Source organism: Larus michahellis, chromosome 8 (genome assembly GCF_964199755.1).
Source record: "Larus michahellis chromosome 8, bLarMic1.1, whole genome shotgun sequence".
NCBI classification, from domain to species: domain Eukaryota; kingdom Metazoa; phylum Chordata; class Aves; order Charadriiformes; family Laridae; genus Larus; species Larus michahellis.
Window position 1 is genome coordinate 46,292,906 of NC_133903.1, and position 17,552 is coordinate 46,310,457.

Consider the following 17,552-nt stretch of genomic DNA (forward strand, 5'->3'; position numbering starts at 1 on the left):
ATGAAATATTAAGGCTAAAATGTCAAGTCTCTAATAGCTAGGAAAGGCCACATGTAACATGCAGCTTCAGCACTTAAGCTGGCCAGTCCAAATGAATGGGCAGATGATCAGAAAATCCCTGTGTCTCAGGTCTCTCTAAAATAGGAGAAAAAACCAAACATGTTCATACTGAGGAGGCAAAAATTAGGTTGTTAACAGTTGTGAAGCATTAAGATGACATCTGCTGCAGAAAGGCCATAGAGAGGAGGGATCTTGTCACTTGTATATAGTACAGTAATTAAGGTTTCAGACACAAATTGAAAAGACAGGAAAATGAGGAATACGGAAACCCCCCACATTCAGCAAGCACTACTCATTGTGGGTGTTGACTGTGTCAGAGCAGCAAGGAATATAAAAATATATGGTGGCATAAAAACTGTACAGGAACAAGCACACTGAAGTCTTAGTCTACAGCCTGGTCACAGAGATAATGCTACTACGAAGTATGCACCAGGATACCAAGCTAAGATTACATCAGCATCCTGGCTGCTGGTATTTTTTCCCCTTTCTGAACGTATGCTTTGTGGCAACAACACTGCTGTAATGCAGTTTTTGGGTGAGCAATGACTCAAGCTGTCCCCAAATGACACTGGCTCCTTAATATCCAATGCACATAAAACATCTCTGCCCCAACGACAACAGAGATGAAGGCGAGGGATAAGGTGGTGAGGTTTATGTCAGTTTTGCTAGTTCTATCCTATGCGTGTGTCTTTACCACCTCTGTTCTTGGTGTTGCTTTGAAGAAAGGTTAGGCTGCTTTACTATATATGCCCCTTCCTGTCTAACCTATACCAGATGTATAAAGTACTCCCTGATGAATCTGGCCTAGAGACTCCTTTGGGAACTGTACTCGCTGACTCCAGGGCCCGTCTGACTCCTCGATGGGCCCATCACTGGCACTCCCTCTCTCTAGTCCTGCTTCAATGAGTGCAAGCTGCTTTTGAGCTCCTCTTTAAAAATAGGTTCATCAAAAAGGCTGATCCTAATAACTGTCTTCGAAACAGTGATTGAATACTCTGTGCAATTAAGTTCTTTCAGAACTGCTGCCTGCCATTTCCTATCCCTTTAATAATTACCTCCTTTTTCTTAGGTACCAACATGTTTTTCAAACTGCTACCTGCGTGAGGTAGCTTTCACAAAGCCCATCTGTTAATTCTCTGCTAGCAAATTCCTTAAATTAAAGTATCAAAGAGGAAGGAAAGTGGATGCTTCCTAAGCATGGTAATAAAAGCAGTAGGAAGAGAATGGTACGGCTCTCAGGAGGCATGGCTTGCAAATCCACAAGTTTAATAAAACTCCATACCTTGACTTTAACAGAGGCATTTAAAAGTACCATCTCTGGCCAGTGCCGTGATAGGGGTGAAGTCAACGCAGGACTGGGATGTCACTGCTGACAGTTACCTGCCCCCTCCCGTGTCTCTAACTTTATTTTCAGTTTGAAAGTACTAGGCTGCATCTGATCTACCCCAGTGACCAATATTGGAGTGTTCCCTCTATTTAGGTGTCCAGAGCTTTGCCAAGCCCATTATTAAGTGATGAGGTCTCCCACCATGTCCCTAGGGAGATTATCCCACAGCCTACCAGACCACATCGTTAGGAAAACGTTCCAGATAGCCAGCCTAAATTGTGTTTAATTCAATCCCATTACTCCCAGCTGTACCATTTGGACCACCCTAAATATGCCCATATTCTTCCGCAGAAGGAAAAAGATGAGAGCTGGTTTGAGTTACGTTTGCCTATCATTTGTGGTAGCTGTTCTCCTGCCATCCTCCTTGCATGGGACTGGAGTTCATTTTATGAAAGGAGGTCAGTGCACCACTGGCTCAAAGAGCTCTTGTCCCCCGAGCCGCCCGGGCAGCGTGGCCAGGACTCATACGGCAGAGCAGGGAGCACACAGCCAGTTCTGCAGCAAAGTCAACTGTGGGATTTGCGTGGGGCTGTGTAGGATGATGCAGGGATATTTCTACCTTTGATGAATCCTGGCTGATGCTTTGGAATAAGGGACTGCTGTACTTTTATTTTTTTAATATTTCTGGGAAGGTGTATGCAGCTTTGCTGAGGAGGTTTCTAGCGTGTAACTCCCAGACTAGGGTCAACAGCCAGCTGCTACCGCTTACGTCTGCTGAAGTGTGATCAGCTTGCAACAAAAGGTGGCTCCAACCCAAGAGAACTAGTTTTTTTCTAACCTGGCCGTGGAGGCTCGAGTTTGAAGAAGGAAAAGTTACCAAACAGAACAACACAGCCAAAGTCTTGATGAAAGGGGGAATATGGAAACAGACTTACCGGGCCACACCAAAAGCTTGGCACAAGGTACAGGAAGTCTTGGGCAGGGGAAAGGAAGTCATGGCATGCTTTCACAGCAAAAAAGAGAGGGCCCAGTTTACTATGGGACCAGCCAAGGTCAGAAGAGACATGCTGGGCTGGAAAGACTCCACAGTTCAGGAAATAAGTCATGAACTTCGCAGACAGATCCCAGACCACCGAGGAGAACCTGACCCCCAGCCCAAAGAAATTCCAGAACGGTTAGGAAACTGAGGCAGGGAAATGAACTGAGGCTTTATTATTTTTTCTTGCTCAGCATAATGGTGTATTCATAATCTACCTGAATGTGTCTTTGCTAACGTCAATCATGTTTCTGAACAGTTTAACTAGAAAGCCCACAGACTCATTAAGGAGTGGGTTTTAAGCTTTGGAGAGATGAGCAGTAGACTCTACAACAATAGGTAAATGAACCCTCAGTTACGGTTCCATTACTCCCCCTGCAAATACATCTACAGACCCTGAAAAATATTGAGAGAAGGATGGCAAGGACAATCAAGAAGAAAGAACGGTTTGCGTACTAAAATCAACCAGATTAGGATCTGCACCCTGGAAGAGGGTACTAAAGCAGATGTGAGAGAAGTCAATACGTGATATTTCTGTTCGAAATAATCTACTGAAGAAATCAAACATATTCCTGTTTCCTAAAATATTAACTAAATCTACACTCTGTCTCCTCATAGTTCACGATGCAGGTAACAACCAAACATGACCTGATTCAGCTGTCTTAGTAATTCATGCAGATGTGTGGATGTGGCACTTAGGGACATGGTTTAGTGGTGGACTTGGCACTGTTAGGTTTGCAGTTGGACTCGATGATCTTAAAAGGTCTTTTCCAACCTCAGTGATCCTATGACTCTATGCTCAGGAGAGGACACAGATGGAGCATCATGAACAGTGCAAATCTTCAGTGACGGGGGGCAATGAACACCGTGAGGGCCACTGATTCGGGCTGATGTGATGGGCAAAGCCATGAGTAGGCGCAGGCTCTGGTATACAGGGACCAAGACCACAGTGCGCAGAACACCCACTGGGTGTTTCCTGCACTATCTGAGACTTGCAGCTGCAAGATCGATACTTGGTTTTCACCAGTCTTTTTTACTTTCGGTTTCAATTTAAAGGAAAATTTGTCATATGCATAGCCGACAATAGGTTACGCTATATTATGTTAAGTGCAAACCCTGCTCTGTGTCGGACGCTTACAATTGGGAATCCACTCGCACAAAGACAAAGCGAGCAAACAAATCCTGATCTGACTAAGTAACTTCACATGGAGCCTGCAAAGGAACTCACTTTTGTCCTCAGTCCACACCCTAGAGCAGGGATCTGCCAAACCCCAACCATAAATATTCATTAAAAAGCCCTCTGCTTGGGATGCAGTCACTGAGACAGCCATTTCCTGCCCATTATCTCTTAGGGCAGGAAATCAACAGTTCCACTCAGGCGGTTACCACTGAGCCCTCGCCACGCACGCTTCCCCTGGATGGCTTAACTTTGCCCAAATGAGGCCACATAGTTGTAACCTCTCTGAAGCCCCAAAATAGCACTTCACAGCAGTAAAGCAGATCTGAAAATAGCTGCCCTCATATTTAGTACTGAGCAGCAGCTCCTAGTATGATATTCCACCTCGAGCTTTTGCTTGGAGCAAGGTGAATGGGAGGACACTGGCACTGTGGGTTGGTAGCATCTACAAAGAGAAGGATGTCTGCATAATCAATAATTTGACTGCATTGTCCCTGACACTGACCAAGATTACTAGTCAAAACAACGGCTCCTTCTGCTGAGGACAACTCCAGGCTGATCTAATTGTGGTCTCTGGGAAAAGACTGTCTCAGCACCCAATCTCGTTCTTTATAACAACAACAACAGAGCTCTTCTGCCAACTTCAGAGGAGCAAGTCCCTGAACTATTCTTATGCCAAGAAGCTGTAGTTTCCATGAAAAACAAATCCTAATATTATAGGACACCACACTGTAGAACTGCTGCTGTTTACTGGCACTTCATGAAGAAGGACTAAAATCTCGAGGAAGAAATTCTGAAAGTGATTACAAATGTGGTGTAAATACAGCTCCTCTACTTACCTTTGGTTTCCAGCTTCTGATCGCTTCCAATCAAACAGTCTTTGATGTCTGCACCCTTCTCTATCACAGCGTTATGACAAATAACACTGCCCTGAAGACAGCACCTACAACATAAACACAAAGTAAAGCAAGAAAATAATTTAAAATGACAGGTACAAACCAAAGGTATCCACTGGAATATCTAATGAGCCTGTGACACGATCCTGTAAGTAGGTTCAGTTCTGCTCTTTTCTCAAAAAATCGACTGTTATTCTCCTGATCCTCACACCCAGTTGCTGGAAAAACTGAAATGCCAGCTGTCAGAATGGGTTCACAAAAAAGGGTTTCCAGTTTTACCTCCTGTTACAACAGCTTTCCTCTACATTTACTTAACAGAATAAATACTGCCAGAGGATTTCATAGACAAGACATTGGCCTGGGACTTGGGACCTGGATCAAGTCTTGTATTTTCCACAGACAGTCTGGGTAACTGCGGGGGTGGCTTCTCTGCTCAGCTCCCCAGTTAAAAAGAGGAGCAGCAGCCCAGTCCTTCCCTGCAAATTTTGCTGAAAAATTTCATACGTTCCAGCTTGCCAGGCACTAAAAAAGGGTGGCTAGAAGAGGCAGATCAATACCTCAGCTGGTTGGCTTTATTTATGTTACATTCAAGCACCCAAATGATTACTCTGCAGTACTAAACCAACCAAACTCACACTGGACCTGGTCTACCTGCCTTGGATATCTTCACACTCACATAGCCTTTGACACCACGAAGTCTGAAATGGTACATAGGATGGAACTTTAGCAAAAGTCACCTTCTTCCAAAACGTATTTGAATCTGTGATAACCAGCTTTCAAATCTGCTGATATGATTGTCCTGATAGGAAGGAAGCTCAGAGTCCAAGTGGCTTCATAACTTCTCTGCTGAGACATGCTGAGTGAGTTACTGCATTGGTCTGAGCCCCTCCGTGCACTAAAATGGAAGTTGTGAATCTTTACTAGTATCTGTGACGTCTCCTGAAACACTGTTCACTCAGCATCACGAGTAATGTTAAATGGCATTAAAAGTAATTTCTTTCAAAGCTACAAAGAAAAAAATAGCTACGATGCAAATGATTTATCTCCTTATTTTCACATGTGCAAAGATAGATAGAAGTCACTGAAAGACAGAAAATTTGAAGGCACTCAGCTAAGAAGTGTCTAAAAATACTAAGTCAAACACACATCAAAACCAGCCGACTGGGAGGAAGGTATAAGTGAGATATATAATCCCAGAGAGATGCAGGTCATCTGCTCGCCCATATTAATCCCACTGCGAACCACGGCATTTCATACCTTCTCCCCAGTATTTCTACTAATATTAATTACAAACACTGTGGATATTCTCACTATCCTCAGTTGCTGATCCCTGTCTGAAGTTTTTGCCTTCAGTGACTTTCTGCATGGCAAGTTCCACAGTTTAATGACCTGCAGCCCTTCCCCACCTTGGTCATGGATGTCACCGTTACTCATTGCACTAGTGAAACGCAGCTGCACCGCACCATCAGGCTGGCTCGTGGACAGAATTGTTACCCTGGAGTCTGAACCAACAGCACAGAGGGGTTTTGGTATCAGGTCAAAGCCCTGAGCCTCAATTCTGTATTGAATGGAGAGCTAGTCGGCCGTGGTCCTCAGGAGAAGAGAGAAACATCCACCCTCAGTCCAGACCGCCGATTCTAAAATTAATTCCTAGTATTTTTTCCGGCTCATACATCACTGTTATCTAATATACAGAATTTGCCATTAAACATATTACAATTCTGTTGCTTGTGTGAGCCAGAGCAGAAACCATCTGCCCCACAAAACCAGCATTAATTCTGCAGGAGTAAAAGCAATAAAACCGGACCTCAGTCGCAGTGGTTAGCAGTTACGACCCCCCTTGAACTGACTGTCCCCTCTGAACAATTATTCTTTTAACTCGCTTAAGCTCCCCCTCCTCTGACCTATAAGAAGGCAATATGAGCAATTATGCTACAAGTAACCAGCTCAGGTTGCCTTGGCAAGGTTTTTACTAACATGTTAATAAGATAAAAAGCGGCAAAGATACACAGCAGACCCCCGCCTGCCTTTGCTCTCACACTGTCACAGTCTGCTTCCTTTCCAATAGCTTCGTGTGGCTGCGCAGTGGCTCAGGCCATCGTCTTGCGCAACAGCGGTCGCTGAGAGCGAGAGCAGCTCTGCATTTGCAGCCGCGCGAGGGAAGGGATCGGTGGAGGACTGCCCACCGCTGCCATCCTGACTTGGCTTTCAACAGGACTAGTGAAGGCGATGGGAGAGGTTGCTCATTTCCCACTGAAATGGCTCCCATCCAAAATGCATACTCCAGAATACCTCCTCCTCCATCACTTTGAGCCAGTCAGATGAGAGCTTTCCCCTGCAAACCTTTAGGTTCCCACCATCTATCACTTCTTCTGAGCAGGAGAGCAGCCATGAGTACACTACACCTCTCGGCATTATCCTTACACGGGAGGATATTCCCGAAGAGAGAGGGGACTGAAGCTGTTGGTCCGGAGTTCAGGCTGGAGAATACTGTATGTGTGTTCGGAGCCTACTTGGGGATAGTTTTTCACCTCCTGGAGAAAGAACAGCATTGTAACCAAGAAACTGCTGATGACATTAACATCAAAGATAAGGAGGGTTCCTGCCAAACCATTTGTTGGGAGGGACAGGCCAGGGAACCAAGATGAACTTGTCGTGCCAGGTGCTCACAAACCAACCTTTCCCTGGTGCCAGGGTAAAACAAAACCCAAGAACTCCGCCACCCCAGGAGTTTCTTAAAACTTACAAACCCAACCAACTGCAGAAGTTTTAAAACCATACTCAACGCTCAGATTACCCCAATCACACAAACCAGCAGCGAATCCGGCTTTTATTACTCAAGTGGAACAAAACTTCAAGAGATAAAAACACAATTTGTGGGTGTTCCCTTCACCCGCTGACAGATGTAACACAGCCATTTTGAAACCACTTGTAAATGCCTTTTTTTTTTAAAAAAAAAGTATGTTATAAAGCCTGCCAAGAGAAGTATTTTGTGTGTTTATTTAATTTTTACTATTTTTTTTAAGTTGAAGAGTAAGGAATAAACTTTTACTCTCTTACAGGGCAAATATCACATCTCAGGGCACTCTGTTGTATTCTCCTTGGCTGAGCAGCCACCGCGGTTCCTGCCTTGCTTAACAATTAGGTGCTATTAGTCCTCAAAGGTGCTCCAACTCCAGCTTCATCAACACTGTTGTGTGTGCGCATATGCGCACATTTGATGTACTGCTTTATAATGCAAACCATATTTATTTTTTTCCCCGAAAATGTAGTATATTTTTAAACTTTTCAGCACAGTGAAAACGGATATCTTCTGACCTTAAAATCCAAAGAGCATGTTCAAACCCACAAGAGGAACTAATTTGGGGCATTTGATTTATGGCTGAAATTTCAATTTGAATTTGTTTTAAGTGTAATCACAAACTGAAAAGTCTGGCAGCTGGGTGTTTTTCAGAAAATAAATAAAAATATTCAGTGTGCGTCTGCATTCTAGGGAGAGCGTTTTACAAGCCCAGTCCTGTAGTGGGAACAGATGTAGCTAAGACATTAATTTGTTATACAGGTACAACGTGCAAATGGAAGCATATGAGAGAGAGTGTGCGTGTACGTCTGTGTCTGTGCACGCGTGTACGTTACACGCCTGTATCTGAGAGACGGAGAGGCTGACTTTGGGGTGGGTTTTTTTTGAAAGTGAGAGAACAAGAGCAAAAGGAGTAGTGGCCAAGGAGGCATGGGGGGATTACAAGGATTTAGGTCTTTAAACTGCAGACCACCTAACAAGATCACTCTGAAATGCCACTAATTTCAGTTAAGGCCACAGACCTCCCTTCCTCTGCCCTCCCTCTCTCCCCCATTGTAAACAACTAATCCCAGCAGAAAACAACAGAGAGCAAAATGTACACACATTCTGCAACATTCCAGGTCCTTCTTTATCTTTTATTTATTTTTCTAAAAGGTCAGCATATGTATGGAGGGAGGGGGGAGGGGAAGAAAGCCAAAAAACCTCAAGTCCATCTCTTGTGTGGGCTTGAAGGAAGCTGGGAGAAAGCAAAGTCCAAGAGCATACAATATGGAGCTTTTATAGCACAGCGATTCCTGGACTCGGCTTACTTTCCCCTCCCTCTATTTGTGGCAAAGTCACATAGCTTTAAACCAAAGGACAGGGTGGTCGATTACATCTGAAAGAAATGTAAAGAATCGAGAAAGAATTCCATCTCCTGTCGAAATTATAAATAAGGAAGTATTAGTCCCAGAGACAGGCTGATTTACGCAGCCCTGGAACTGCTGACTTTCAGCCCGAGTATCAGTCTATAAATCAAACTCTTAAATCAAGTGTGTCAATTGCTGCAGCACTGCGATACTTAGGAAAAGCAAGGCACCTACCACTGAAAGCAGGAAGATTGCCAGGGGACTGAGGTGCCGTACCCTTCTTAATTTTCTAAAGTGTAAATCTGAGATCAAACATCCTTTGGGGGAACGGGAAATCAAAATACGCAGCGCTCAGCAGGCTGCAGGAGTCCAAGACACAACCCCCTAATTACAGGCTACCCACTGATTATTTAGGACTCTGTGATTAAAGTGATGAACGCTCCTGGGAGAAAGGGGCTTAAGTAACTGAGGTCAAGACCTCAACTGCAGCTCTCGCCCTAGTTATGCAAGCTTAGGAAGGTATGAATGTCACAGGTTTGCCTTACAGCAAATCTCCTGAAATGCCAATGGAAGTTATCCAGGTCTGCTAGTTTAATCCAATTGTGCCAAAAACCCAACATAATCTCTGTTGGGCAGCAAAGCAAATGAGGTGTCTAAAATGCAACGCTTAAAACTATACGCTCACGAGGAAGAAAGAGCCTGGAGCACAAAGCTTAGGACAGCCTGTTGGTATTGCTCCACCATGCCAAGAAGTCGGGTCTCTTGCTCCTCCAGATGAGCTATGAAATGGAGAGACTGATTCAGGAGTTAAAAGCAAAGGATGACATGCCTCGGCAGCTACTTTGCTGACTGAGGGGTAACAGCTGTGGATTCCCCTGGGAGCAACATCCCATTCTGCCCTGACCAAGAAGATAACAGCCACAACAGGCACCTTAATAACGCTGAGAGGTGGCAAGGAGACAGGTAGAGCTCTAAAACCTACCAGCAACCCCGCAAGGAATCAATCCCCCGTTAGCCAGTGAGTTGGTGGCTGGGATACACGATCACAGGGGTGAGGCACAAAGACCATGGGAAAACAGGGAAGCGGCAAAAACACTATTAGGAAACTTGAGAACCCAAAATGTGGCCTTCATGAGCATGCTTTACACACCAATACGTTTTTACACCAACACACTTTTACACACTAACAACCAAACTGAGGGCACCGTGAATCTCACGTTATACGCTCAAGTAAATACCAAAGACTACAATAGATGCCAGCAGTACGTGCTATAATTTATAGATACATTTCAAAGCAAGCATTCTTAAGTGAATTTGGTCTTTGATCTCCTGTTTTGCCCCTTGGGGGTAACAAAAACATTCTACCAACCCCCCTAAATTCTTCACCCGTCTCTGAGGGTGTTTTCGCTAAGGAACTTGTTTCATGTCTCTTTTCTAGCCAAGCTCATCACTGTGGTATGGCTCCTTTACGCTTCTTCCCCACACCCTAAACATTTTGCATTACATATTGCATATACTTGCCAGCACTCGTATTTTCCAGTGAAAGTTCAACTGACCTTAAAGGACTGCCTCAAACCTACCTTAATGTGTTTTATTAAGTGAAACTTAGGCTGCCAGGGGAGGTCGCCTGGAAGGTTGTGCCTCACCTCTGAAACTTCAGTTAAATGCCGCTGATCTTGGAACAAATTGGTGGCCTTTTATGTAGCTGCAAGCTCATTTTTGCACACTTCAGCGAAAGTATGCTGCAAGGAGTTTTACATCAGGGAACCCCCCCATGCAGGAAAACTGCCCTCCCTCTGGACTCTCTTTTACAGACTTGAAGGGCCATGTCCTGTATGATTTTATAGACACTCAGCTGATGCCTGGGAAAAGCTATCAATGTCTACATTAAGGTAACAAAGCAGAAAAATTCTGCGTTCGCTCTTATCTCTGGGTTTGCCTTGCTCACTAGCTGGCACAGTCAGCCTGAGCAGGGTAGCTGGCACACACAGCAGAAAGACTTTCTCTGGGGTTTTTCAAGGGCAATTCTGGGTTGAGAGCTGTAGCCCTCCATAGGTTAAATCAGCTTCTGTATCATATGGGCTAGATTGACAAGGAAAAGGACTTTCTAAATGTCACCCTTACAAACTAAGCCTGGCTTCTTAGAGCCAAGTTGAACTTGTTCAACCCCACAGTCCCCTGAGGAACATACAGGCATGATTCTGGCACGGTGTGAGAATTTCTTCCTTTGCCATACACAGGCTGGAGAAGATTTTCAACAGCACCGGAGACACTCACATCCCGATTCCCACCCAAACCCAAGAGCAATCAATTGCTTGTGAAAAATCTCTATCCCCCTCTTCGATTAGACCCATGTGGCTAACAGGAGATAGAAGCTTATTTATAGCTCTGCAGTCAGACATAACTCCAGCCACCTGAAGAAGCAGATCAGCAGAATGAGAGGACATGTTTTAAAATGACACTTTTCAGAGCTGGTCCATGCCTTAAGTTCAACATTTGATGTATAAGATGTTTGGAAAATTGGGAAGAGCTCCCTGCGCTATCAGGGAAACATCTGTATCTGAGATTAAAGAATGGGTGATTTATTTAAGACAGATTGATGTACCAGGAAGCTAGCCAGAAGGAAACTTTTTTTTTGAGGAGCTGCTAGTAATAATGGTTCAGACATTCACAAGATAACAGGTACTATATGAGAAGTATCCTAAATACATGAGATATGGCAGAATTTACCTTCAGTTGAAAGTAAGTGAAAACTAGCGCTGTAAGTAGCTCAACTGCTTTCCACTCACTGGTTTCCTAGTTTGCCCTCTCTTCTTCAATTTATCTTCCTGAAAGCAAACTCTGTCAGCCAGAGGTTGTCTCTATTCACTATCTTATACAGCATGTGCATTGAATTATATAGCAGAATGAAAATTATGGTCCCTGGCCAAAAAATTTACACTACAAAATCAAGATGTGTGACAGAAAGGACAGAATGTAATTGCTACATAATCAAGAGAAATGAGTCCTTTTTACAGGCAAGGACTATACCTGGCTTTCTTCATATATTCATGCTTATCCATATCCATGATATACTTTATCCATAGACACACTTTATCCCTAAATTTAATCTAAGCATGTGCTTTTTCTGAATCAAGTTCCCACTTTTCATGTGCTTTCTGTGATATCTACTCTAAACTCAATCTGCTTTCTAGGGCTAGCATAGGGCAGGGGGGCAATCGGTGGTGTGAGACCAAGTGTCCAGAAGACAACTTGAAAATGTCAAACCATCTTAAAAAATGGTTCAAGATACAAAATGTTTGAGAATCCCAGCATAAGCAAAGCTTTATTTTCAGCTTTGCAAGCTATGGTGCTGGAAACAACTTCATCTCATTCCTTCTCATAAGAGAATGTGCTGTAAAATATATTTTACAATTTCAACAAATGTTGCCTTGGCAATAGGATCATTTCTTTGTACTGCCATTATCCAAGTGGAAAAAGACCACTTATGCACTGAACCTCTATAAACGCTCAATTCCATCCTGGTTTTAATTAGAACTTTCTTCAAACCACTCACTGTTTCTACATCAGGTGCTGATTTGGCACTATTGAGGAAACAAGCAATAAACTTCACAATCAATCTGCAGTTAGTAGTCAATCCAGCTCGGCTTGCTTGTTGTTTTCTTCCTTTGTACATTTTCTTATAGAAAGTAGCAATAAATTGGAGACATGTGGTAAACTAGCGTAGCATTTAACCGGGCACACGTGGTCTCTCTCCAGTCCCCTCGCTGAGTAACATTACAGCATCTGTGCCATCTACTTTCACACAAGTAGCCAGAACACCTATAACAAAACTCAACACATAACTTACTGTCTTCATATGACCAAAGGAGGAAGATGCTAGTTTTGGCTGACATAACATTTATAGTGACAGTCCTTCCTCCACAAACCTGGGTACTTTAGTCCCTCATACAAATTTTTAATCCAGCCTATTCTTTCTGCCCAGGGAGTCAGAACTCCCCAAGGTTTACTACATCTCCCTGTGCGACTTGTCTAACATCCCCTCTGTTTTGAGGGGATCCCCTCTGTTTGTGTAACAACCCCATCTCCCTGCAGTTTTTGTAACCTGCAGCACTCGGTGTCACCTCCCTTGACTTCCAAGTTCCCTGATGCTGCATGGCTCTGAAGTTTGCTGCCATCATGTGCAGCCTGACCCAAAACATAGCTGCTTTTCTTTTTAACCCCTTCCCTTTCCAAAAGGTAACCTTATCAGTGTAACATATGGGGAATTTCACCAGTTCTCGTTGGGTAGTATGTTTTTATGTAGTTCCAACAACATGCTATAAGCTTTACTAACGCAACAAGGAGACAAGGTTATTGTTCAATAATTCCTGCCCCTGCACACACACACACGATAACCTAAATCCCATCTGCAATCCTGGTCTTACAGTTCCTGACCCGAGGCTGCCCACTGCATCAGGCTATCTGGCAACAGTCTGCTGCAAACTCCTTTCTGGAAGGAATGCCCTCCTTCTTCCACTGCTATTCACAGTTTGGGATACAGCTTGAGGAGTTTAAGGGTGAGGAATCTTTTGAGACATCCCACCAAACTACATCCACATGCCAGACACCAGGACAGACACCACTGTACAATCGAAGAAGAAACCTTACAGAGTTCCACTCGGAGAACTGTTAAATGTCAGCAATGCAAATACCAAAGGAAGGCAGAACCTGCCCTTCAGAGCTTACAATTCTACATCCCACAAACTCCACCTGTGCTGGCAAAGCCCCTGTGCCACATGAAGCATCTTTGACCACAGACTGTAAAACACTCAGGGTTTGAGGTGCATGTCTATACATTAAAAATGGAAATACTTAGGGAGACTAAGATGAACACTGGAACAGCTTTCCAGCATTGTCGGTAGACCTCAAATTGTTCATGATTTTCAAAGATCGCCAAAGGTTGCAAGTCAAGAGCTGTTGAGTTCAACTCAGCAGATACTGCCTAAAATTCTCTGGCCTGTGTGTCCTGGTTTCAGCTTGGATAGAGTTAATTTTCTTCCTAGTAGCTGGTATAGTGCTGCGTTTTGGATTTAGTATGAGAATAATGTTGATAACACACTGATGTTTTAGTTGTTGCTGAGCAGTGCTTACACTAAGTCAAGGACTTTTGAGCTTCTCGTGCCTTGCCAGCGAGGAGGCTGGGGGTGCACAAGAATCTGGGAGGGGGCACAGCCAGGACAGCTGACCCCACCTGCCCAAAGGGACATTCCATACCCTATGATGTCATGCTTGGCATATAAAGCTGGGGGGAGTTGGCCGGGTGGGTCGCTGCTCAGGGACAGGCTGGGCACCGGTCAGCATGTGGTGAGCAACTGTATCATCATTTGTTTTGTATATTCTTTTATCATTCTCTTTTATATTCTCTTTTCCTTGCTATCCCATTAACTGTCTCTGTCTCAATCCATGAAGGTTTTTTTCCGATTCTGTCCCCCATCCCACTGGGGGAGGGTGTGAGAGAGCGACTGCGTGGTGCTTGGTTGCCAACTGGGGTTAAACCATGACCCTGTGCCAGGCAGATGAGCGGACATTTAATTTATCTTTTTCCATTGTCCAAAAGCAATCATCCCCAATGAGTAGTTTTTCTGATAAAATTAAAGGTGAGACAGGGTGAGCTTCCTTGGTTACTCTGTGAAGATCTGGTACTTCTTACACCTGTGGAGGGTGAAATCTTGATGCAAATCTTGAGCCATTTGCATCTTGCTGTTGCACCCCCTGATAATCACAGCAACCTATTTATGATTTCCACAAAAACTTTGTTTGAAGCATACTGCTTTCCTCTATTTCCTTGAAAAAAAGAAAAGCAGCAAAATACTTCATTTCAGAGACTCAGTCTGCCACAGAACCCCTATGGTACTACCAGCATGTCAACAAGACCATTTCAAAGCACGGCTTACTGTGGACTCAATATTTGTCTGAGCTTTTCATGCTTGCCTCCGTGAATAACTTCTAAGTAGTCCAAAGATCAGGGTTTTTCTTCCCCCTACTACAGTCCCATCTCTCGAATCTTTCCCTGAAATGTTCATTTTCCACAATCAAGGAAGAAGGAGATGACAAAATGGCCAAGCTCTTTTCAGTAAGTGTATACACTGAGATGGTTGTACTAACAAACAAGAGATTTCGAAATCTTTTTCTGCAGGGATGGAATAAAGGATTCAACATGCTTTTCCTGTTAATATTATTTGTAATGCTCAGACCACTTTGACACAAGGTCCTGTATGACCAGAGCAATTAGACAATTCCTGCTGCCAGAAGCTAACAAACTAAGTAAAACTATGAGGCTGGTAAAAATAAATCCAATGTTTGATAAAAACCCCAACAAATCAAAACAAAAGCCAAAACAGGAACCTGAAGATGAATTCATACACCCAGGTTTCATTTCAAGGAAGCTAAGCGTGCCTCGGTATATCAAATGAAATACGGTTATCAAGCTCAGGTCAGCATAATTAGTTGCCAGATTGTCTGCAAGCCCCAACAGCAATAATTTCTGTTCTATGAAGATATCAGGGTGGAGTTAATGTATCAGAGACATCACTTTTCATTTGCAAATGGCACAGTCTCCCTATATAACCAGCTTCAGTCAGTCTGCCAGCGTTACAGACTGCGCCTTTGCAAACGAGCTATAATGAGGGGACTCCTGCACTAAAGGCACAGGAATCCTGGGACCCTGTTGTACTGCACGACCTCTTAATGCAAACAGAACAGATACTATAGAGACCGAAGACATGTACAGCTACTGCAGCAGCATTCAGATATACAAAGTTTTCAAGTGACCTATAATTTCAGCTCGATTACTAGATTTTCTCCAGCTACGTAACTCAGTGCAGTCATTTGTCACTGAGCCCTGGGGAGCCGTCCAGAGGGAAACAAGAACCGTTTCCCCGCTGCAGCCTGTCACCTGGGCAGTCAGGATCTCTCAGCACTTGCGCTGTTGTATAAATTACATCCCTCCCAGCTTGGTCAAGTATGTCCATCATTCAGCACATGTGTAATCTTCGCTATTTTATTGTCTCATTGATGGAAGAATTAGCTGCACAGTGGGAAACGCATTAAGAAAGGACTACCAATTATTTTGTCCGTGTTGCTAACTTCTTTAATCCCCTGTAATCTCTTCTAAGGGGGGATTCGTATCTACTCAAATCACTTCACAGGAGACGTATATAACATAACAGAAGCCGTACACACTAGGGAAAACAGAAAACCCAGCTACTGGTCCTCCACAGTATCAAACACACCAGCCATCACTGGAGAATGGATCATAATTTGCAAACAGTATGCAACGGCACTGGCCAAGTGAACCCCAGTTCCTTGATGCATTCAGTTGGGAAAGTCATCACCATCTACGTCAAAACCTCTGTTTCTCCCTTAAGAAGCCAACCACAGCCTAACGATAGGAACCTAGTTTTGTTCTAAGCACCTTGTGGAGTTCCCATCTGCCCAGAATCTCTTTATCCATTTCGGAAGCTGGTATCAAAGGTGGTGAGGCTACTCAAAACTTTTTTCTGGTTTGGAGATGAAATTTGCGGATCTTGAAGCCGCCGGAACTATGGCACAGGATCCTCAATTCACATTACAGGAAAACCATCAAGAGATATAACTTTTTTGTTTGGTTGGTTTGTTTTCTTTTTTCCGATATTGACATAGTGAACTGAAGCTGCTGATCACTTTTGCAGCTGAGATGGGTCAAAAAAAAAAAAAAAAAAAAAAAGGTAAGATTCATCCCAGAGAAGACAGAGGTGATGCAAGTGGTAAAGGAATTACCAAGGCAGTGCCACGTATAATCACAGCTCTTGATAAATGAACTTAGAATGAGGAGCAATTTTTGCATTTGGTTGTTCCCAGTCTCCCGACTTTCAGAAATTATTTACCCCATCTTTCTTTTTTCTCTGCGTTATCTAAATGGCTTTGTCTTTTCCATAGTACGTGCCCTACTGCAGTCTTCTCAGCTTACTGCTTCAAGTCGGTATTACTGCAATGAACGCTGCTGGGACTGGCCTTCAGCTACCACTCCCGTTTGTCTAGGGCATTAATATACTTCATAAGTTTGCTGGAGCTGCTCATGTCAGCCTTAAAATCTATATTCTTTAAATGACACAGTTTTTATCCATTTCTCAGTGCAATTCCAGAAGTTTCTAATATACAATACCTTAGATGATGTTAAAATTGGCTTATTTTTCGGACATTTGCTATGCAACAGAAAATGAATTAGATCTGTTAGGGCACTTTATTATGCTCATTTTGACTCATATCTGATTTTATGATTAAAGTCCAAGATGTTTTCTGAAGCTGGCGATTAGATAAAGCTTGAGTTATTTTAGAGACATTTGGGAGAAGAGATGCTTGTAAAGAGAAGTTGTCCATTGTGGGCAGTTTAAAGCAAAACCACATATAATTTATCCACCTGTTGCAAATGGATCCATCAACACGGGTAAGAATTATTAGCATTTTAACAAAAACCTATCAGATTTAATCAAAGTCATGAAAGAGGGTCAATAAAATACATAGAAATGCTTCACTAAGTTACAAGCAAGACTTCTTTCAACAAAACTCAGCAGCTAGAATATTCCTGTACCTCGCTACCTCTGTATGCATGACTTCATACCCCTCTAAACTTAAGACTTACCATGAGGCAATATGAAATACTTTATCAGCTGAGTATCTGTGCAGACCTACATGGTATGAATTACAATATGCTTTGAAATAAAGCTCCACAGTATATAATCTTAATTCTGACTGGAGAGGAATAATCACAAATTTAATTCCAGTGCATCAGTGTGCAGTAACCATAGAGCAGCTAAAGAGGGTAAACCCCTGGGACTACGAGGTTTTCCACTCAATGGTGGCTACATTGTTTTCACTGAGAGGGAC

At 43.4% G+C, this 17,552-nt stretch overlaps 1 protein-coding gene across 1 annotated transcript in view; it reads right to left on the reverse strand.

Annotated features, from left to right (window-relative positions):
- Positions 1–17,552, reverse strand: part of EIF2B3 (eukaryotic translation initiation factor 2B subunit gamma) — a 102,977-nt gene that overhangs the window by 7,318 nt on the left and 78,107 nt on the right. The window contains exon 11 of the mRNA XM_074597732.1: positions 4,440–4,543. Coding sequence (XP_074453833.1) covers positions 4,440–4,543 — 104 coding nt within the window. The remainder of the gene's footprint in view (positions 1–4,439; positions 4,544–17,552) is intronic.